Source organism: Tamandua tetradactyla, chromosome 6 (assembly GCF_023851605.1).
Source record: "Tamandua tetradactyla isolate mTamTet1 chromosome 6, mTamTet1.pri, whole genome shotgun sequence".
In the NCBI taxonomy this organism is placed as follows: domain Eukaryota; kingdom Metazoa; phylum Chordata; class Mammalia; order Pilosa; family Myrmecophagidae; genus Tamandua; species Tamandua tetradactyla.
Genome location: NC_135332.1, coordinates 1686197 through 1709897, shown reverse-complemented (window position 1 = coordinate 1709897; position 23701 = coordinate 1686197). Strand labels below are relative to the sequence as shown.

Below are 23701 nucleotides of genomic sequence, written 5' to 3'. Positions count from 1 at the left end.
GGCAGGCAGGAGTGCTGGCTGGAGGACACAGTGCCATGGCCGGGACCAGGGGGACACTGTTTCCTGGAGAGAGGGGTGTTTGTCTTGGTGTAGACGGGGGAATTCCTGGAGCCACATGACTGCTCAAGACAAGACACATGGAAAAAGGCTCAGGGAGGCCCCTGTGCTTTGGCCCGGAGCTCTTCTCTAAACTCGTTGTAGGAATAAGCCCTAAAGGAGACCATGCACACGGGCCAGTCTGCAAAGAACGGAAAATGAGTTTTGTCTTTCTGTTGTTGCTAGCTCCTGGCACTCAAGGGAAGCTCTGCCATCACACTAGCTGGATATAAGCTTAGGGGTCAGAACATGTGCCATAGTCTAAATTCCAGTGACACCCCATTAAAATATCAAAATTTCGAGGTTTCAACAGTTTCGAATTACAAACTGTGCAGAGAAACAAGAAGTGCTAGCCCAGGCTAAGATGGAAGCCCCAGGAACCGCCAGGATCAGAAGTGGAACATTCCAGATGAAGACGAAAGCAAAAGCCCTAGACACGCCCAGAGCTGAAGGGAGACCTGGACCAAAACCCACAAGAACCAGGTGGGGGCAGGACCGGGAAGTTAGGGCGTGCAGGCACAGGGCGTGTTCTAACAGTGAGTGGGGAGGGCACCGATGCTGTAAGCGAGCCTAGTCCCGCAGCTGGGGTGGCTGCGATGGGAAAGCGTGTGAGGTATGGCTGTTTCCACAATTAAAGCGAACAAACTGGAGAGAGGATGACTACCGGCTGTGGTGCGTGGTCCTGGCCGGGATCTGCTAATGCAGAAGGCCTGGGGGGCAATTTTTGGAGCGTATGAAAAAATTGGAACATAAACTGTAAGCCTTGTATCTGTGCTGAGTTTCTTGAACTTGGGGACTGCACTTAGGTTGGCTACAAAAGGGAGCATCTGTTCTTAGGAAATGCACGTGGCAGTATTGTGTTCAAGAAATACGATGTAACCTATCCTCAAGTGTTCAGAAAATAGGCTGATTAATGGACAGAGACAGATATGATAAATGTGGCAAAATATTAAAATTGGTGATCTCTATCTGGAGGGATGGGGGTATGCTGGCATTTTCTGCAAGGTGTTACTTTGTCTTGTAAGTTTAAAGGTTAAATACGTAAATACAAAAAAAACCCAAAACAATCAAGTGTAAACTGGCTGAGGGCTGGTCATGGGTGCAGAGGAGTCAGGGCTGGGGCTTGGCGCCAACGCCTGGCTCAGAGGCTCCTGGGGCACCTGCCCTTGCAATCCCTCCTGCGTGGGCCCACCGCGCCCTACCCCGCCGCCCGACCGAGAAGCAGACAGTGAAAACAGAGCTGCGCTTGCTCTTTTATTTTTTTTTTTGGTTTTTGTGCATTGAATAAAACTAAATCCTGCAAAAAAAAAGCTCCCACATTTGTAAAGAAACATACAGACCCTGAGCAGCTAACGCCCTCCCCAGCAGAAAGGAGGGAGCCTGGCTGCAGGCACCCGGGGGCGCACACCAGCCCATTCCCGGGCCACGCCAGGGGGTCCCCACAGTTGTTGGTTTCGTTTTGACTTACAAACAGGACAAACTCACTGCTTAAATACCTTTATTATTTTTTTAAAAATTATTTGGACATTGATAGCTTTGCAAAATATGTCTCCCGTCCCAAGCCCTCAAACCCTGTCCACATGTCCTCCCATAAAGAAACAAAATAGTCATACTTTGTGCCCATTCAAATCTAATTTTTAAAAACATATAAGATTCAAAATCAAATCTTATTTTTCTTTCCCAGAACTTGTTAGTAATTTTAAACCACAATGCAACATACTTTATGGCATTTCTTTTTAAAAATTAGCTTATCACACTATTTTATGAGAAAAAAAAATCAATTCAAGGCCTTGGAGAGAATATCGATTCCCTGCTTCTGAAAGCAAAAGCCACTGAGAAGCCCCTCTGCTCCCCTGGAGTTTGTGACGCCGGCACTGCCCACAGCACCAGCACAGACCTCTTTCTCCTTCCTGTCAGGCATTGCTCAGAGACGGGGGGCTGCAGCAGAGCCACCTGTGATGCCTGAGGGGCTGGGGTGGGTGTGGGCGGGGGGGCCGGGGGCAGCAGGCTGTCAGGCCCACCCCGTCAGGCTGGCCTGCTGTGGAGGGAGCCTGCAATGTGCACTCACTTCTCAACGAGACAAGTGTCAACCCAACATATTGCACATAGGATCAGAGGCATGTAAACCACTGAGGAGGTTCAGAAAAGCGTAAAAATAACTACAAATGGAGACAATTCTCCAAAGTTCCTTTGGGAACTGGCTGGAAGAAGTACATTCTCCGAGAGAGGAGAGCAGCTGATATGGGTCATGTGGAAGTTGCTGGGAGGGGTGGAAAAATCCTTGTCCCCTCCAGATACTCAGTGGGCCTATTTTTAAGCAAATCTTCTGCACAGATGTCTCCTAAAGAGCTAGTCAAGGAGCCCTTCTTCACTTTGTCCAATACAGCTGGCACGGCTGTCACCTGGCTGAGGGAGGGAGAGAGAGGGTGCGTCGGCCAAGGGGCCTGTCACTCCTTGCTAATTCCCTTCTGGCTAACTGCATCCCAGCAGTTTTTTGCAAACTGTCCTTCCCTGCTCACTCCAAGTCAGGTGTCCAAGCCCCCAGGGCAACAGGCTCTGAGCAGGGCCTGCCCTCTCCCGGCATGCAGCGATGGGGCTGGAGAGAGGGCAGGCCATGAAGGAACCCAGTGCACCCCTGTGACCTCCTCTGTCCTCAAGGAACGCTCACTAGCTTTGCTGTGAAGGATGGCGCGCGGCTGTGCTTGCCGGGAACTTACCTACGTCTCAGCAGAGTCGGCGTCTGCTGCCTTCTACATTTTAAAACCAAGAAAACTTTTCTGACCTATCTCTGGGAATGGATGTAAACCGTTCTGTCACCTAAGACAAAGGGGCAAAGTTTTAGGGCTCCAAGGGCCTGACCTTACTAAATGGACTGGCTACACCTCTGGACAAAATCTTAGGCCTACAAAATGCAGACATCACAAGTGCCCACTGACAGCTTCGCAGATACTTCTCCTTTAAGGTTCCTGGGACATTCAATCTCAGTCAAGTAATTTTTTACAAGAATAGAAGTTTTCCCTCCACTCATCTCATTGACGAGCCTTTCCAGGCAGCCCTCTGAGTGATGGCTTCTGCTCTAAAGCGTTCCCTCTGGAACTCTGCACAGGACTTGCAAACCCCAGAAAATGCCAATCCCCACCCGGCTCTGCTGTGCTGTGGGCTACTGCTGACGCCAACCTATGAAGCTTTTTTAACATTAAAAAACAAAAACAAAAGCAAACAAGAAAGCACACACACACGCACACACTTTGGCACGTGAGCCTCAAGTCCTCTGGGCAGGTTCCTGCCTTGCGTCCTCCCCACACCTCCCCAGCCCAGAGCCGCTGTCCTGGGAGAAAGGGGCTCCTTGCCCCGTGGGGAAGGGCGCACCCAGCACTGCTGCTTTGAGTAGCAAAAGGAGGAGGTACAAATGCTAAACTGGCCCCAAAAACAGTTCTCATGTTTAGCACTGTGATTTATGCAATGCTGCAAAACTTTTGTACCAGGATGACTAGTTTCAAAACTGCTGGTTGATTAAATATACATATACATATAGATATAGATATAAAAATTACGAAGTCAACATTTGCTGTTTTCAATGTGAAAACGATAAAATGCAATTCTGAATAATTGTGCATTTGCCTCAGGGCCCTTGTTAAAGGGACCATAAAAATAATTTTGTAATAAAAAAACTCTTATTTTTATTAAGTTTAGTATTGCCCTCAAGTTCAAAAGTTTGGAGCAAACGCACGGAGGAGGCAGGACTGGACTCCGTTCCTGCCAGGGATCCGGAAGCCTTGAACTGAGTGACCCCGTTGGCAGGCCCAGGGAAGCTGACGGCCCCCCCCCCCCCGGTGTGGCGCTGTCACCGTGACGGCTCGGCAGCAATGACCCCACCGTCTGGTCCAGATGGAGGCAGACCAGGCCGTCAGGGCCGCCTCGGCCCCAGCTCCACGCGTCCTGGTAACAGATGCTCCGTGGTTGGCCGCTCCCCCTGCACCAAGCGCTGGGGCCCGGCTGGGCTTGGCCTTTGCCCTCCCTTGAGCTACCAGACAAAGCAACCGGGGAGGGAGGGGGCCAGGGCCTGGGCAGCAGAGAGGATGGAGCACCCAGGCGGAGGGGTCTGGGGAGCTGACATTCTTCGCAGCTGGAGGCTGGGACGGAGGAAGGAGTGGGCATTTCAGGGATACAGATGTTAGCTGTGCAGGGTAGAAAACTGCGTTTAAGGTAGCTTAAAACAGAGTAAGACCAAATTGCCACAGAGAGGAAGGAAGAACGAGCAGCCCCACCTGCCCTGCTGCTCGGCCATGTGGCTTGGGCTCTGTGGGTTAACATTCATGCTTTCTGTTGAGGGTCTGCTCGTGGACAAACAGGAACATACTTTCTCCTGGCTCCGGCAGGGACACAATTTTCTTGGCAAAGTTTGTTTTTGCCAAGTTCAGTTTTATTTGGTTACTGTTCTGAACCGCTGTCACCGAAATTCATATATGGGTGCGCTGTGTTCAGGAACATGAGTTAGATTGAGGGACTGATACCTGCAATGGGGCAAAAGACAAAAACGGAAGCAGTCATCAAATGCACCCTGAAAACAGAACACGAGAGGTTAGAAAAGGCTGCCCCAGACCAGCGTACTAGGCAAGTCACATACCAAACTCAAGTGCAAATTTATCTTATGTTTCTTAAACTGAACCTAGTAGAAAGGACTTCTTTTCTTTTTTAACCCTCTTCAACAAGGCATAACGTGAACTGGTTGTAGGTGTTCTGCTCTAACCAGAGGCGACCGTGTTCTATAAAACATGGTCCGAGTGGGCCTGGCCTCCACTCTGCCCTCCTTCACTAGGCATTCTGGCTCTTGATACACAACACTGGGCTGCAAAATCCTAGGAACTTCAGGACAACACAGGCGAGTCCCAATCTCACGGTATCCAAAGAAACCATGACAAAAACACTGTGCGGTTGGCTCTGAACCTTCTTTCAAACTCGTCCTCACATTCCCACGCCCGTCTTTCCTGTGGCTCCTAAACCCGGGCAGTGCTGGTCGAGGCGTCGGCTCCCCACCCCCACCTCCTCCCACCCCCAGCAGGCAGGGGGTCCGCAGGGTCGGCAGGGGCGTGGGGCGAGGACCTCGGGGACTCCGAGTGGCTGCGGTAGCACGCAGGATCAGGACGGGCGTGCTGGGGAAGAACACAGGTAAAACAAGCGACCAAACACCGAGCGTGGATGAAGAAAGGGCTCCGCAGCAGCCATCAGGGAACGGGAGAGCAGAGCCTCATGAGACTCCACCGCAGACCCACTAGGAGGGCCCGAACCCAAAGGCCACAGCAAGTGTCGGCGGCGAGGATGTGGAGAGCCTGGGAGCCCTGTGCCTCTCCGGCAGAAAAGCACAATGGTGCAGGTGCTGCGGGAGCCGCCATCCGACCCAGCCACGCTGATCCGAGGCCTCGGCCCAAAAGGAGACTGAGGGCAAGTGGCTATCTGGGCACCAAAGTCCAGCACAGCATTACCCACAATATCTACAGGTGGGGACGTCCAGCCGACATGTCTGTCGACAGACGGACGGACAAATAAAGCGTGGCCTATCCATACAGGAGACTATAACCCAACACCAGAAAGGAATGGGGTCCTGAGACGTGCTGCAATATGGATGACACTGAGAGCACTATGCTGAGTGAAAGAGGCCAGACACAAACAACAGCTATGGTTCTCCTGATCCATTTCTATGAAATGTCCAGAACAGGCAAGTCTAAGAAAGATCCAGGGGCTCACTGGGCTGGGGGGAGGGGGCGATGGCTGAGGAGTACAGGGTTCATTTTTTGGGGTGATGAAAATGTTCTAAAACTGTGATGATGGTCATACAAGTCTTTCAATATACCGATAACCACCGAGTTGCACACTTTAAATGAGTGAAGTACACGGTGTGTGAACTAGATCTTAAGCGAAAGAACTAAAAACTCTTTTGACAACAGAGCGGTCACTGGCAGTCTAATGAAGGCGACTGAGGGACTGTACTTCCCGGGTGGTTGCGATCTGCGGCTGCCCATGAGGAATCTGGGTCATTCCATGGCAGGACACACCACTCACCAAGGTGTGAAAAGTGTGAAAGGAAACAGGCGTGCTTCTAGGCCCAAGGAGGAAGTCAGGCGCTGCAGGACACAGTCCACACTCCAGGTGGAGAAAGGGTTAAAACAGCGGCCAGGAGGCAAGGGAGACTGGGCAGGCTACGAGGGTGCACCCCCAAGGGCACCCAGACAGGGGTCCACGCCCACGGCCCCCACCTCAGTCCCCAGGGACCAACGTCTAAAGAAGCTGACCACAAAAATGAACCTGGCTGCCACCAGCAAAACTCACGCATCCACCCCTGAGTGGCCTTACATTCCAGTTATGGGCTACACTGGGGGGGAATAAATACAGCAAGGCAGAGGACACATCACGAAAAATACACGATGGCCTAGAAGTGCTCAGCAGTGCCTTTCCCTACCCTGTACTTCCTTTCCTTCTCGCCTCCTCTGCTCTGTGCCTGGGGACGCGCCCTTGTTATCAGCAACGGGGCCACTGAAACAAGGCATGGCATCTATGCTTCTGGGGTGCAGTGCGCCCCTGCCTCGGCCGCGGGGGTCCTCACCACTCCGAGCTCCTGTGGTAGTAGTAGCCCTCTACGGAGGCTGCCGACTTCTGGAAGCAGATGTAGTAGAACCCCGCAAAGGAAGCACCGCTGATGTCTTTGATCGTGTGGTCCGGGACCAGGAACTGCTCCTGCGTAGACGAGAGCCTTCAGCAGACAGCCAGCTGGGGCCTCCCTGCCAGGCACAGGCGGCCTCGGGGTCCCGGGGTCCCAGCTGACCTGCCTCGGGGGCTACAGTGGGAAAGTGTCTGGGGTTCTCCAGGTTCAAACATCCAACAAGGAATACCCGCCTGCCTGCCGGCCTGCTTGCCCACGCAGCAACATTTCAGGGGTCACAGAGAGTGGCCTGGGGACAGGAGGTGCGGCTCCAGCCAGGAATGGCGCTACATCAAGTCCAGGGCCGTCCCGGTGCTCTCTGCAGGGCAACGCTGGGCCCCGTTGGCTACCCTCGGGCGGGCACCTTGTGAGGAAGGCTAGGTCCTCTCTCAGGGAGATCGAGCTGGAGGTCCCAGGGGCCGTGGGGGGGCAACTAAAAGCCCACGGATGAGTGACCTTGAGAAGCCCTTGGGAGACAAAACGACTCCATTCTGCATTTTTTCCCCCTAAATCTCAAGACAGTCTCCCCTTTCCCTTCCTCAATCTCTGAGAGTGTGGTTCTTAAATTAAAGTGAATTAAAATTACTTTGAGAACTTTACAAGGCTCTTCCTTCTCAGGCCATTTAACTGGCGCGTCTCCCAGTAGGTACAAGCCTGGAGGTGCAGGGCTTGCCATCTCCTCTGTACCTGGCGAATGTGGACTGAAAGAACCATGCTCCCCATCCAATTCATCAGATACGCAAAGCCAAGATCAGAAATGCCCACTCTCAATGAATCAACTCTGTACAGATCAGCAAGGCGTCGAGATGAAACAACGCGTTTCCTACAAGGTGGTCACCCCAGTGGAGCTGTGTGCATTCTCAAAGCGACGAGCAAACCTGCCGCACGACTCGGCCGTGTGGTGACACGGAAACGACCACGCCAAAAAGCAGAGCACATTAGCTTCTCAGCCAAAAGCCCACCATGGAGCCAGCCACATGGCCTTTACCAAGGGCCAACGGATGGAAACCCAGATCCCACTTCCTGACCTGGCCAGTGCTGAGGAGCTGAGGAGCCGAGTGCAGGAAGGGACGTGGTAGGGGAGGCCCGCACACCAGAAAACTGAGTGCCCGGGAGGCCTGCACCCCTTGCCCACCGTACACCTGGGATGACCCATCTGGAGGGCTGAGGGGATCCTCGGGTGGAGAAGGACAGGGAGGAAGTGGGGCAGCCCTCCCCCTCCCAGGCGCGAGTCAGGTATGACACGAAAGCCCCTTCCAAGGAGAAGCCCTCTGGGTATCAGCAGCAGGGAGTCAGCTCCCCCAAGCCCACCCAACGCCCCACAGACACGTGCAAGACTCCATATCCAAGCCAGGGGGCCCACCTCTGCGGAGCAGAGGCACGTGGCAAGCCAGGGCCAGCCCAAGCAGACTCGCAGAGCCCAGGCTTGGGGGCCTTACCTTCCACCGCATGAAGACGTAATCCCCACTCTTCAGCTCGCCATAGTCAAAGTCATCAGAATTAAATGATTTTGCATATTGATAGAAAGCCAGAAACTTGCCCTGTAAGCAGAAAGAAGAGGCTGGTGGCAGCCCTCGAGGGAGAAGCTGTGTCAGGCCTCCCCCGACAGGCCCCTGGGGGTGGCTGGCTCCAGCAGGGGCACTGGGCCATGCCGCACTCGGGAACAGGGGCCAGCGAGAAGCCCACGGGAACGCTGCTGCCTTCACTCGGGACACACGTGGTTCCAGGGACACGTGCTCAGAGCACCTCACCAAAACCACATAAAAGCCGACGATGGCTTAGAAGACCTCAGCAGACCAACAGCAGATGCCCAGGCACAGAGCAGGGGCCTTGGTGGCGCTGGGCACGTGGGCCAGCCAGGGTCAGGAGGTAATAAATAAACGGTTAAGTTAAAAAGAGGACTAGAAATAGAAGACAGATTAAGTTTGTAAAGGTAAGTATACATGTAATAAGAGATTAAAATAGTCAAGTTAGGGTAGTGGAGTTAGGAGTGATTTCTCTTTTGGAAAATTTTCTCTAATGCTGGATTAAAAAACTGAAGGCAACTTAGATGTCCAAAATGTACCTATACACACTAGCCAACTACTAAATAGATATTACAGAACAGTATCTTAAAATCTTGACAATACATTATTAAGCGAAACAGGAAAAATGTAGGCTACCGAATATCTTTTGATCCCATTTTTTGTTAAAAAAAATAGTACATATATACGAAAGAGATTCAGGTAAAAGTTAACAACTGTTCTAGATTTATGTATTATCATTTTAGGTGTTTTTTTTCTATATTTCAAAAAAGTTAAAGGATATATTAATTTTTAAGAAAACATTTTAAATAAAAGGTTGAATATGGACATAGTCATAAAATGTGTCATTGATATTTTCATTCTAAGTAAATTAAATATATGAAATCCTGAACTATAAAAGTACTAGTAAAAAAAGATACTAATCTATTTTATCTATGTCATACCAACATCTTTAACCCAAGCAATTCTGAGGGTGTCACAGAATGGAGGTGATTACAGTGTCCGTGGGGAACCTTACCACAGGTGAAGTTTCTTAGGCCTTTACAATCCCAAGCAGAGGTGAGGGTGGAGCCCCTGGAGTCCCACATGGGATGTGGGGTGCCTGGGGGCGGGCTGAGAAGTGCTGGGAGAATGGAAACCCTGCAGCCTGGCCGCCCCGCCCCGCTGCACTTGGCACGCTGCTGCCAAGGATGACCTTTTCAGGCCCTCTTTCAGCCAAAACAGTTCAGTCTAGTCTAGCAAAGCCAAGAGCCCCACATATTCTTGGTTTTTCTCCTGGAAACCAGTGGGAAATGAGTCGTTTTCCAGGCATTCACTTTGCAGCTGACCTAACCTAAAACTGAGTTCTGACAGACTGCAAGGCTTTGTTTCCTGCAGGACTGATTTGAAATGGAAAATAAAGTTGAATGGGAGACAGGCTTAGGTTTACTACAAGGAGCAACTCTCTACCCAGGGGCTGTCCAGGAGAGGAAGGCACCAGCTCACGGGCTACACACACACCAGGGGAGCCAGTGCCTGGCAGGGGAGGCCCCTGAGGCACAGGAACCCCTAGGCCTGCTGTGGGGTGGTGGGCATCAGCAGCCCCCCCATGGTCCCCCCGACCCTCGGTTACCCCAGTCTTCTTCAGGTGAGGTTTTGACTGTCTAACTTTATCATCAGTTTGCTATAACAGACAAAACATGTCACTTCCATAATGTTTTTAAATGCCTGTTTCAACTTAGGGTCAGTGGAAGCTCAGGTTCTGACGGACGAAAGGTCCTGTTTCAGCCCAGGTGGAAACACCAGCAAGCTGAGTGGCTGCTCCGCACTGACGCTAACCAGATGAGAGTGTGCAGCAGGGATTCTCTCCAGACACTGCTGCACCACAATCAGGAGTGCACGCGCATGGCCAGGTGTGCGTGGCAATGCGAAGAGGGAGGGATTCCAGAATCTTCGCTACTGTCACCACTGTTTCCAGCTGGTCTACGAGGTGAGCACACTGGACGTGCTCAGTGTTCAAACTCATCGTCACCACAGTCCAGGAAGCCAGAAGGCTATTACGGGAGGTCTCAAAACAGGTTTTGAAGACCCAAGACTAGTGCAAGAACCACTGAAAAAACTTCTAAGTCGCCTTGTTCATTACAGGTGACAAACAAAACAAGGGCGTGGAGTCCTCAGAGTCCTGTCCTGACGGCCCTTAGGCTAAGAGCGGATTGCACCTTTCAGGAGCAGGGCCCAAGGGGCAGGGCCGCTTGCCCCCACAACAACCCATGGCAGGGGCAGGTCTCCAGGTCGGCATCTCCTTCCCAAGCCAGCCCCAGAGGCCATCATTGTGTGTTCACAGGGCCTTCCTCAAGTAGAAGGGAGTAGAAAGGAACAGGGGACAACAGGTGGAAAGAACAGGGGGATACTGTTAAGATTTTGATTGGTAAAAAAAACTGGGATGGAAGTCTGGGGACTGCGATCATGAAGTGACCATTTCCTACGTAAAGAAGCGTCTCAGTTGGCATCTAAGCTCTTTTCATTTAGGATGGCAGGACAACAGAGGCTTGTGCGGGACTAAGTCTCCACGCAGCTGCAGAGCCTGGACAACTCCGGGCACTCTCTCAGTCCTCCAGCGGTCCCGGAAGGACCCAGTGCAGACCAAACATTTACTCACCCAGTGTTTCCGATCAACGTCTTCGTCTGCATCCCATTTTCGGGTTAAGAAAGGGTGTTTTTTGCTGATTATTTCTCCTTCAAAGAAGGTTGTAAGCGTTGGATACTCCTATGGTATAAGCCAAGAAATCAAAACAAGATGTTTAAACAAGAGCCGCTAACCTTATAAAGGGAGAAACAACTTTGCTTTACTTCCTTTCCAGTACTCTGACAAAACCCATCACAGCGCTAACCAACAATCCAAGTTAGTGTTAACCGCTAACCCCACACTCTGCCAACAGGCTGGGGAACTGAACGGGAATCTCAGCTGCCCATGGGGTGGAAGGTCTCCTGTGCTTGGTCAAAAGCAGAGGCCACCTCTCTGACGTCATGTGCTATCTTTGGCCTCTCAGAAAAGAATGTGGACATTTCCAATCACAAGAAGATTCTGAATATTCTAGTATTCAAAACAGATGGTCCAAGGGACAGGACCAAAGAGGACCTAATGCAAAATGTTTGCAGCTAAGCTTCCCTGACCCACACACTGACCCACTGGTTCTCAAACTGCTTCAGCAGTTTGTCCCTTTCGAGCCAGTTCTTTATGTTTCCAAGTGGATTTTTTGTAGAATACCTTGAAACACTGGGGATATACAGCATCTGCCTTCTCACTTACTAAGAACAATGTATGCTAGGGTAAATATACATGAATCATGTCTGCAATGTAAAGTCACAACTATAAAAATTGTTTAAGAAAACAACACAAGGTGTCCCATTAACTGACTGTGTAGAAGCTTCCTGTTTATTTGCCATCTGCTCACCTGCTTGTTAATAAGGAGGCATCAAAGAGTTAGGGAAAAACCATGGCAGAAAAAGCTAACACTGTAAAAAGTCTAGCTCTTCTCCGCACCTGTAAACACCAGTCAATCCCACACATCGCCATGCCGAGTCCTGAAGTGGGGAACTTGCCTGGGTTGTCTCAGGACATGAGTCACTGGGCTCACAAAGCTAGGGATGGCAGCTGCTGGCCCCAGCAGCAGGGACCCCGCTTCCTCCTTCAGAATCTGTGTAAGCCCCCTTTTCTGCCCACGCTGAACACGCTCGTGCTGGCGGCTCTGCCCCACCTCCCCAGGCAAGCTGACCCTGCAAGCTGCCGGCCCAGGGGCTGCCCCCAGCCCGGCCGTCTCCCCGTGTGCCTTCAAGAGAAGGCCGACCTCAGGAAGAAATCACTGGGGTTTGTTTTCTGAACGGTGAACTTTAAAATACCGTAAAAGTAACGCAAAAAACCCACAACTCACTTTAACACTGATGCTGGGTATCATATCCATATTCTACACACACTCTGTGTATGTATACAGAATAAAAAAACTAAAGGAGAAACCTGACTTTGAAGGTATAAACTAAATAAACTAAATTTTACTAGGAAGTATCTTAGGAAAGGCTAATGAAGGGAAGAAGTTCTCTGTGAATCAGCACAGCGGATCTCGAATGGGAGGCAGAACAAGAGGGCAACAGAGACACGTGAGGATCCTGAGACGCCGGAAACAGCTTCTTGCCGCGGTTTTCTTAAGTCAGAATCAATGAATGGAGACTTTAAATGAAAAGATACAATATTAATGAGTTTTGAGCTTTAATATTTTTTCAGATTTCAACAAAAGGAAGTAGTCCTCTTACAATATGACTAAAATTCTTAAGGTCTAAGTCACCAGTTTGTGTCATGAATGCTTTCGGACACTGATTCTCTCAAAACCCTTTAACTGTGTCTTTGCCAATGGGTGTGCTGCCAGGATACAGGTGTGGCGAAAGTCATTGCTAATTTTAAGCCCAAATGGGAAAGGAAATGACTCCTGTCCTCACTGGACACATAGATTCAGGCAAGTTCCCCACTTCTGGACACTTGATCTACAAATGTGGTGGAACTGACAAAAGAACTGTTGAAAAAACAAGGCGGTGGCTGCAGAGGTGGGACAGGGGTCCTTTGAGCGTGGTGTCGCACTGAGGGCTCCCTGGGGAAACCTGAGACCAGTGGCTATTACACGGTTATCATCAGCGCCCCTGGCCCTTTGTAACAAACACTGTCCCTGCACATCTCAGGCTGACCATGCCGTCTTGACTGCGGCTGCCACTGTCGGGGAATCAGAAGCTGGTTTCTCCAAGAAAAGGCAGACCAGTGAGCGTGCCCTTCTGGCTTACACACAGGGTGTGCAACAACTGACTGCTGGGCTCATAAAATGGGATCCACTGGGCTACCCAATGGCCAGGAGACAGGCGAGGAAATTGTTAAGAAGTCGGCACCTACTTTAAGAAACTGGCTACAACCCTGGCACTGTAGCATCTGTGCCGATTTCTGGGTGGAATGGAGACATGTGGAGCTAGGTGTTTGGTTCAAGGGATGGAAAGTCACCTGAAGGGGCAGTGGTGCCAGCGGAACCATGAAGCTTAAAGCTCTGGATCACAGCCTGCCACCTCCTCACCCAGCGGGCAAGCCCCTGCACCTATCCCTCCAGCATGTCTACAAAACTGGTGTCCCAGCATGGTCCTGGGGGCTGCGTGCAGACCAATGCTCTCAGGCCGGGTGTGGCAGTCAATTCACACCTGCAGCCTAGGCTGTCCGAGTGCACTCTGGACCAGGAGTGAAGCTCCCCCGGGAGGCAGCATAGCCTTCAGTGCCAAGAGCACGTCTGTAGAAGATTCATCATGGCCACATGGCTGGTGACAGCAAAAATGACCCAATGGAAGCAGCTGGTCCCACTGTTTGGGTGAATTTTCAGTACCATCATGGCCACGTCAGGGCTGGCTGGGCTGCAGGGTGGGAAAGTCACCCAGCTCATGCTGCCTGTATGAAGAAGACTGACTGCTGATCTGGTGAGAAGCTGGAAGCCAGCCCCACGGTCCTGAAATCCGGTGATACTGCCATCATTGACATGATTCCCGACATGCCCATGTGTGTGGGCAGCTTTTCTCTGGGTTGTGCTGCTGTGAGATGAGCCAGGCAGTGGACAAGAAGGCTGCTGGAGCTGGCCACGTTGCCATGCCTGCCTGAGAGCCCGGAGGCTCCGTGGACCTCCTCGATCACACCTGCCGCCCCACCCAAGTGGTGGAAAGTGGTCTCAGGACTGCTGCTCTCAACTGGCCATTTACTTTTACTAGTAAAACGATGGTTAAAAACAATGCACCCTAAAACTTTTAAGAGGGAAGGAATGTTCTGTGGACCATTTTCTTTCTTTTGTGTGGCAAGTCAGTAGTTTCAAAATCAGTACTTTTTAAATGGAAACAACTTGACCAAAAATCTGTCACTGGATATTGAGACCCATTAAAACAAAGTTTAATAAACCTGTGTCTTCTTTTGAAAGGTCAACTCTTTCTTGCTTAGGCAAAAGGCTTACATTGCCTGTAATCTGTATTTTTGGTGTTTCATCTGCTGAAATTTGATAAGAATCTGATAGTTTCAGATTAACCATATTTTTATAGGGCAGTAGCTGAGGTGTTTTTCTTTCCCCCGTGGTTAAAGGGAGGAATCACCCCTTAAGTTGATTTAAGTACTTAACGAAAGCGTAGGGGAGTGGTTAGTTGGTTTCAATGCTGGGTTAGGAAAGAAAAACAGAGTAACTTGTAATGTTTATGAGCTACCTTATAAGAACGCCAAGTGCTGTAATAAAGCCCACATGTTGCACATAAAATTCTAATTTTGCATAGTTACATCAATACTGAGTAAATTTGAGAGGTAACTGCATCTAGGTTTTAGGAAAAAATAAGATACTAGAAGTTGAAAAAAAAGCAAAACTTTAAGCAACACCTCAGGGCAATGCTAAGAACCCCGTCCCCAAACTTTGAGAGTTAAAAAAATAAATTATCTAATGAAGGGGATTGAATATGTACATGAGTTACCAAAAATAAAATACTTTTCAGGGCAGATACTAGAAATTCAAGCACTTGATCATGGCCAAATCTGTATTTACAGAGCTAGAGAGAAAGCATGTTGAACGCAAGGAAGGACTTCAGAAAAACAAGTCATAGGAAAGGCAGAGCGCAGGCCAGGCTGCCACTGCAGGTACGTTTCTCCTCGTGCAGATCCGGCATCATCAGCCACGTAAATTCTCCACCCAACAACTCCCCTCTCTGGTTCCAGGCTCACCATAATCTGTCTGGTAATAGGTGTCCTGGGCTTTTCCTGCAGACTTGCCTTCTGAGAAATTAAAATTCAGTTGGCCATCTCTTTCTCTGCAAGTGAAATCACTGCCCTCCTCCTATGTGGGATGTGACATCCAGGGGTGCGGGTCTCCTGGGCCGCATGGGGTGTGACTTTCAGGGATGGGCCTGGCCCTGGCAACCTGGAATTGGCGGTACCTTCCTGACCAAAAGGGGGAAAAGAATTGTAACAAATAAGGCATCATCAGTGGCAGAGAGCGTTCAAACAGCATCAAGAGGTTGCTCTGGAGGCTGCTCTTACGCAAGCTTCAGCTAGATAATGCGACATTATCATGGTTTGCCAACCCCCAACCAGGGCCACTCCTATCAACCCTGGAGAGCACCTAGGACCCTACCTAAGATTCCACGAAGGTTCCATGCTCTAGGGTGACTTTCCAGAAGCCTAAAACCTCCAGGTGGTTCCCAGGCCAGGTGAGTCCTGAAGCGCAGAGGGCCTGGCCTCTCCAGAACACCAGCCAGTTCCACCCCTGATCCCGTATCGACTGCTCTTTTCAACAGGAAAAAATTAGAATGGGCACAGCCTAAATACCCCTAAAGATAGGGAGAAGAATCAAAGGCAAAGGTGGAGCTATAACAGAGAAGATAGGGTATAACAAAAGAGTATGAGTGCTGAGTCATTATACTGATATTTCTTTTAGTCTCCAGGTCTTGGAGCAGCTAGAAGGAAAAACCTAAAATTGTGGAATTGTAACCCGTACCAAACTCTGAAATCTGTTCTACAACTAACTGTTGTGGTGTGCTTTGAAATTCATTGCTTTTTTGTATATATGCCATTTTTCACAATTAAAAAAAAAATTCAGTTGTCCGGTAAGTCAGTGAGCACTTCTGGAAAGTGTACTGTATTTTGCTGTGCTGGGACTTGGGTCAGCAACGCGCCATCTCCTGGTTCAGAGCAAGTCCAGTGCACCCCCAGCTAGAGTACCCAGACCCGCCCCACGAAGGGTAGAGGATCTGACCATGACTCGCCACCACTGGGCTCCTGGGCCCTGCAGCCCACAGGTCGCTGGCTCCTTCAGCACTGCAGGGAGAATACGACCGAACACCCTTCTCCCCGGGGCGGGGAGACACAGACCGTAAAGCTGGGCTTGTTTGTGAACGTGCGGTCACTAAGAGGCGAATTACCTCTGATAGTTTTGCCACACTGTATACAAGAGAAGTTGAAAACTACTACCACCAAAGTTCACACCATTTGGTTTAATTAAAATAAATGACGTATTTGATAGTTTAACAATTATAACTGAGAAAATAAATAAAAATGGAAAATACAGGTATAATATTCATTCAAATAATTGTTACTTTTCTGCATTTTACTAATTATCTACAGTAACCTTCTATTGGATTTATAATTTTAAAAAATTATTAAATGGCTGCACAGCCCTGTGAACATACAAAAAGCCAATGAACTGTACACTAAAGTGAATGGATGAATTATATGGTATGTGAAGGATATGTGAATAACTGCTTTTAAAAACAGTTGTTAGAAGAGGAGAACTCTATGAGTCCTGAGGCCTGGGCAGGACTGTATGACCCTCTCGGGAGGGATACCTCTGAGTGCCGCTTCAGTGACGCGGCTGAGCCTGGGTGGGCTCTACTACTGCGGCACCTGCGTAGACTCCCTGCAGACATTAAATGGTGAACAGTCTCCAGGAGTTTTAAGTGCCCTAAGCTCCTCCTGGCTACCCCCTCCTCAAGGGACGTGCTCCCCTGTCTAGAGGTTATTTGATCCCTAACTGGAGCTCACAGCCATTAGCTCTATGTTTTAGGAGCTTTATGCCACTGATCATGTCACTGCAGCTTCCCGTAACCCAAGCGACGGTTCTGGAGTCAGCGCTGACATTCGGCATTACACACTGGGTTGGTTTCCTTATGAAGTTGAAATGCTGGCACTCCACCCTGTAAGAAACACATCTGGCTACCTAGTAATACAGTATTTTCTGTTTTACTACATGCTTTCTTCCACCATAAATTCAAAAGTTAGAATCCTTTATTTTGCTCTTCTTTTTACTCTCCTTTAACTGGCTATATTTCTAGAAGTGGGGAAGAGCCAGCTGCTTACAAAGCCCAAGAGACACCTTTCTGTTTCAACAACAAGTTGCACAGGAAATCTTCAAACTTCTGATAGAAAAGTGGGAGAACCAGGAACAATTGTGGAGTGACACAGCTGCTGCCAGGCCAAGGACAGCAGTGCCCTGGGAGCGTCCCGTGCTGCGTCCCAATGAGTCTGCCCCAGCCTCTTCCAATGCCCCCTGACCCCAAGACATGTCTCCGAGCAGATGGAGCAGGCATTTTTATTCTCATTGTACGATAAGGAAACTGAAATTTAGGGAAATAAAGTCATGGGGCCAGGGAGGGTTGGCCGGGGCTCTCATCCCATGCCCTGGTCCCTGCTCTGCACAGCACTTCCAGATCCTGCTGGACTATCAAGACAATGAGAACTGACCAGAGGCCAGCGGGCCAGGCCACCAGTTTCGGCACCTCCTTACTCTTCCTGTTTACTCACTGCTGGGAAAACAAAGGATGCTCTTTCTTGCTTTCTAAATTTCCAAGATTTCTAAGTTTTAAAAAGTTGACTCAAGACACACAAAATGGACACACACTCAATAAAAGTTGATTCAAAGAAAAGGAAAGCACTTTGTATTTACTTGAGAAGCAGCTTCTGTTGGAAGCTTGTCAGTTTCAATGTATGGGGTTTAAAGAACTTGCAAAACCTCAGTTTTTGAATGATTGAGGCTTGTCTCTGATACTAAAATTATGATGAAAACGCTTCTACATGCTCTTTCCCCCAAAAGGATGGAAAACAAAATTAACAGAGTTGGACTTGATGTGACTTATTTTTAAACTTTTCTTGCAAAGATTTGGGAATGTGTATATATACCCCACAGGACACATTAAAACGACAAATGTGTCCACCTTTCCACAACTGCTTAGGGACGAGCGTTCCCAGCAGGTCTCCGGGGGCTGAGCCTCTCCTCTGCCCTCTGCCCTCACTCCTAGGACCCTGTGACAGCCGCGGCTCTCAGGCTCACGGGTGCAGACGCTTACCTCAGTGAGGCCTTTGATCTTCAGGTAGCCGCAAAGGTAAGAGTTTTCCATGTCCACATGCTGGAAAGAAAGGACAACGATCCTGTTACAAGCGGGTGGGCCTTGAGGGGACGGGTGGGGAGGACTTCTTTGGAGGTCCATTCGCGTCCGACAGGCAGATGAGCCCGCAAAGCCCAGCTGGGGGAGGGGCGCTGGGGTCGTGGGCACACCCACCTCCATAAGCCACTCGGGTCCTCGCATGAAGCAGCTTATCCCAGGGCCCTCTCAACTTGCTTCAGCTAAACATCTTGAGGCTCAAGTGAGCTCCTCCACTCTCATTTTCTGTACCGCCCCCAACACAAGGCTCTCCCTGGCCTGGGCGTGCCAGCCTATTTCCGTTTCTGTGCTGCTCACTGCTGGTCTAGGAGGTCAACTCTCCCGGTTATTTACACTAAGTACCGTCATGCATTACTTCTTTAAGAAATGAGCAGAATATTCAGGAAAAGCATCTTATGAAGACTCATGTGGTATAAATATCAATTACATCCTCAACTACCAACCAAAGATCTGACTGGACTGTGAGTACCCACTGCTCGTTTCAGACATGCACACTTCTTTCTTATTTCTTGACAAAATCAGAAGCCTGAAATAAATAGAAGCAACAGGCATGATAGAAATTAAGGTGCAGCAGTCTCAGTGGTTGCAGAGATGCTGCCGGAGGCCTTCTTGATGACCAATTTTGTCCTTGCACCTGCCCTGCCCCTACAAGCCCTGCACATTCGGACGGACCTCGGCCTGACACATGCTCACACTCCCCTCTAAGAGACCCAGTCCGTCTGATGGGCAAGTCTCCTGGGTGTTTTTGGCTTAAGGTGCCTTCCTCTGGAAGGTGTATGGACCCTGAGGGGACGGGTCCGGGAGGGGCCAAGGAAGGTGGCACCGGGACGGGCGACAGGCCCAACGGGCCAGGAATCACCCAGCCTGGACTCACGCTGCCTTGGAACTTCTCCTAATGTGAGATGATACATTTGCTTACTCTTTGAACTATCTTCAAATGGGCATATTGACTAGCACATCTTACCCTACAACTACACAAATTCACCCCAAATAGGTAGATTTTGAGATTTCATGGCAATTAGATTAACCGACAAAGCTAAAGATCACAATACCAAGCAAACCAAAATCCAAAGGTATGTAGCAGAGATTTTTACATGAGCTGAGAACTTGTTTCCAGAAAGCTAACAAAGTTTTATGGCATTTATCAGATTTGGGATCCAACTACTTTCAATTATACCATAAATCAAATCCTTAGGCGCCCCCCCCCCCCTTTACCAACCCTGGTGAATTTAGCCAGATGACATTAGCACTGAAGCAAACCAGCTTCAATGGAGCTCAAGTGCCCCCCCAGTTTGGTGCTGGTGAAGGCGTTCCATGTGCCAAACAGTAAGCGTCCTCCTACGCTGACCTGGGCACTGGATGTCACCTGAAGCAGCTGATCTACACCAAGAACTCTATCCAAGGACGTTCAGGCAAGAACTCTATTCAAGGACGCACAGCTCCAACCCGGGGCCCTCAATTTCACGTACGCACTCCTCACTGAACTCAACCTAGTTTGGGGTTTCACGGCAGCTGGAAGGGCATCAGGTAACAAGGAGGCTTGATAATACGACAAAAAACTGAACTGTAAAGAGGCTAACATTTTGCATGGATTATCACATGCTCAAGAATCAGAATTTCAGTTTGGCCTCGATTCAACCACGCATTTCTCCCTCTCTGTCCAAAGTGACCTCGGCAATGGCCGGTAAAGTCAGACATGCCACATGCAAAGACAGGATGGCATCTCAACGGGAAAGAGAACAAGGTGAATGTTGAGCAAGCAGGTCTCGCTGCACAGCTGTGGTCAACAGCTGCTCTTTTTAATATTCCTTTCCCAGTGACCTGGGGCTACATCTACTCTCGGCTTTTTGGAAGAGCAGGAAGAGTCACAGCAATTAAAAAAAAAGACCCCCAGTTGGAAGCTCTCAAAGGTTAAGGAACTCCAACTGGAATCTCAAAAGAGAAAGTACGCCAACAAGCACTTGAAAGGACATTCGGCATGAGCATCAGGGAAATGCAGATCAAAACCACCACGAGACCTGCACCTCACATGCCTTAGGACAGCTCTAAGCAAAAAGGGAGATGATAATAAGTCGTGGCGACGACGTGGAGCAGCTGGAACCCTCGTGCACTGCAGGTGGGAATGGGAAACAGTGCAGCTACTGGGGAAAACGGCCTGGTAAGTCCTCAAGATGGTAAGCAGAGTTACCACTCGATCCAACAATTCCAAGGGAAATGAAACACATGGCCACCCAAAAGCTTCCAGACGAATGTTCACAGCAGCATGGTTTGTAATGAGCAACCCAAATGACCATTTCTGATGAAGAGACAAATACTGAGGTCCAGCCATACAACAGCTATCATTTGGCCAAGGAATCAAATACTGATGCTAAGTGAAAGAAGCCAGTCATAAAAGACCACATATTGTATAATTCTGCTTTTAAAAAATGTCCTGAATAGGCGAATCTAAAATACAAAAAGTAGATTAGTGGTAGCTGGAGTTGGGGGGTGAAAGCTAAGGGGCATAAGGCTTCCTTCAGGATGATGAAAATGTGCTAAAATTAGATTGCAGTGATGGCTGCACAACTCGGTGAAAATACTTAAAACCACTGAATTGTACACTTCAAATGGATGGATTGTATGGTATGTGGATTCTATCTCAATAAAGCTGTGAAAAGGAAGAAAAGAAGGAAGAAAGGAAGGGAAAGAAAGTGGCTGCCTTACAAAAGGCAGAAGTAGTCTAAGAAGGCTGAGTCGAAGAAACTAGTCCTGGCTGAAAAACCAGATGATGGAGCAATTCCCGTGCCGCTGATGAGTCCCTGGGGTGACCAAGCAGCCGCTGAAGCCGGATGGAGGGCGGCATTCCTTGGCATGACTGTCTCTCCGCCCCCATCAGCCACCCCACTCATGCGGCTTCTAGCACTTGGCCAGGCTTTTCCTCTGGGCTGTCCTGAGACCTATCAGCAGTGCAGAAGTTTCTCCAAACATCAGATTCTACAAACTCAGCAGCTCAGTCACACCTTCAACTTGGCTCAAGGGAAACTTGGCACTTGACGTGAGTTCAGGAATATTATACATTAACGACAGACGAGAGCAGTTCCTGCAGGCTGCCGGGCAGACCCTCCTCTGACACTTAGCTACCTACCCCACTGGTTGTCCCTACAGCACTGGAAACCATCCAATTAAAAAAGCACACAAATTCAAGCTCATCCCAAATGTGGTCCAAACAGGGATCTCACTTCCAGGATTTCATGTTTAGCTGCAAAAAGATAAAGCCCTCACCTTCACACTACATTTCACATATCAAGCGAAAGCAAAGGGGAATCACTGCATTAGACATATCATTTTGAAGAACTGAACTACCTCAGCCCAGTAGTTTCTCAATTACAATGAGATCACAGCTCACGTTAGAGCCTGGAGTTTACAGACCAAGATAGAATTAACATGAGGATGCAGTCCTCCTGGTCCAAAAAAAAGAGAAGAAAGTTACTTATTTCCATGGAACAGTGTGAAATGGAAAGTGATAAAAGAGCTACAGTTAGCAGGAAGAAAAACGTCCCCCCACTGACTTTGCTGGGAGACCTGTCTGTTCAGAAGAGAAGCGGTTTAGGATTTAAAATAAAAGAAGACTGAGGAGGGCTGCAAGGAGGGGACACGTCCTCTATTCTCTCCCTGCACACAGAAGCTGTCAGGCTTCACACGTGGACTATGAAACTCTCTGTAGGATTTCCAGGGAGGACCACTGTTTGGAGAGGCTTTGGGGGAACAGCCTAGGAGGTGGGGCGTCTGGCTAAGGAAAAAGGGGCAGAGGGAGGGAGAAAAGTGGGTTTCAAGGTAGGCAGGAGCAGGCATGGAGGAAAAATGGTTTTGTGGGGAGGAAAGATAAAAAGGGGTATTCACACCACCAACCTCCTTGGGCTGGGGAAAAATGTCATGTGTGCTACCGCTTGTGTGGGAGGGGAGAGGTGCTGGACGGGCCAGGGCAGGTGGCATTGTAGCCCCAAAGCCTGGTCCGGCCTGGCAGCAGGTACTCGAGATCCAGGTCAGGTAGGGGGAGGTGGATGGACACAGAAAGGAAATATCCATGTGAGACACAGAACTGGGTGAGTTGGATTTCCCAGCCCGCGGGTATCAGAGACTAGGAGGAAGCCCTGTGCCGGTGCAGATAAAAGTTAAGAACACAGAAAAGAGGGCTCCCTGGAGCAAGGAATGAGGAAGATGAAGGTATGGGGTGGGGAGGTCTGGGGGGAGAGCCCTGGGACACTGGAAGTAGCCAGAGCAGGGGGGGCAGGGAGTGGGCGAACCCTAGGACAGGAGGCCTGGGGGTGGGGGCAGCTGCGAGGAGCCGGGTGCTGGGAGCATGCAGAGGCTGGAACTGTGGGTGGTACCGCGGGGGACGCAAGAGGCAAGATGCTAACAGGCTGTGAGGAGCCCCACTGGGCGGCTCCCAGGGTGCGAGGGGCTGGTCTTGAGGGGAGGGGGGCACGGTCTGGGGACTCAGCTGTGGGTGGGGACTCCTGGGAGCTAACGGAATGAAGGGACTCCCAGGTAGGAGGGCTGACCACACTTTTTCGAGGGGGGGCTGCCCTGATCTTGGGGGATCCCTGGGACTGAGAAGGGGGGCCTGTTTCAAGTCTGGGAGAATCTGGCATGGGCCTAGCCTGTGGGGGGACCCCCGAGAGGGATGGGCAGGGGCTACTCCAGAGGAGACAAGTCAAGAAGAAGGAGCGGCCAGGCCGGAGTGGGGCAGTCATGGGGGGGCTCCGGATCCCGTGGGGGTCGGGTGCCGGGGAGCCAGGTCCGGCGGAAGGCTCAGGGAGTGCCGGGAGCCGGTCGCGGAAGCCCCGGGCCCGCGGGGACAGGTCGGGCCGCGGCTCGCGGAGTTTGAGGCGCCAGCGGGGCCGGTCCCGGGTGAGCTGCGGCGGGTGCAGCAGGCCCCGGCGGCCCGGCCTGGTCGGCGGCCGCGGGCTCGAGGCCCCGGGGCCCGGCTCCGGCCCGTGAACGCCGCGAGGAGGCCCTCGGGCCCGGCCAGCCGGCCCGGCGCTCACCTGCAGCACCACCTCCACGTCGTACGAGTTCCCCTTGCTCTTCTGGTGGCCGCGGAACTTGGAGCCGCTGTAGAGCAGGCTGGTGGCCACGCCAGGCTGCTGCGTGTTGATGGGCGGCGGCGGGATAAGCGAGGCCGCCGAGGCGGCCGCGGCACCGGCCGGCGGGGGGCACTCGGTGCGGACCGGCATCGCGGGGTCCCCGGGAGCCAGGGCTGGGGGGAGGGGAGAGGAACGGCCGCCGCCGCGCGGGAGCCGAGGAGCGCGGCGGGGAGGGCGGGGCGGGGCGCGCACGCGCGCGGCGGGGGCGGGTGGGGAGGGGTCACCCGCCCACTGCCTGCGGACCAACGCTCCGGCAGCCCCGGGACCCCGGGATCTGCGAGCTGGGCCTCCCCGTCCGG

The 23701-nt window shown here is 50.8% G+C and overlaps 1 protein-coding gene across 1 annotated transcript; it reads right to left on the bottom strand.

Annotated features, from left to right (window-relative positions):
* Positions 1-1577: 1577 nt before the first annotated feature.
* GID4 (GID complex subunit 4 homolog) lies at positions 1578-23569 on the bottom strand. Its single transcript, XM_077163405.1, has 6 exons — positions 23304-23569; positions 18181-18240; positions 10955-11062; positions 8233-8334; positions 6698-6828; positions 1578-4610 (listed from the first exon to the last, which is right to left on the bottom strand). Exons 1-6 carry the CDS (start codon positions 23490-23492, stop codon positions 4547-4549), a joined length of 654 nt encoding a protein of 217 aa, XP_077019520.1. The 5' UTR covers positions 23493-23569; the 3' UTR covers positions 1578-4546.
* Positions 23570-23701: the final 132 nt, after the last annotated feature.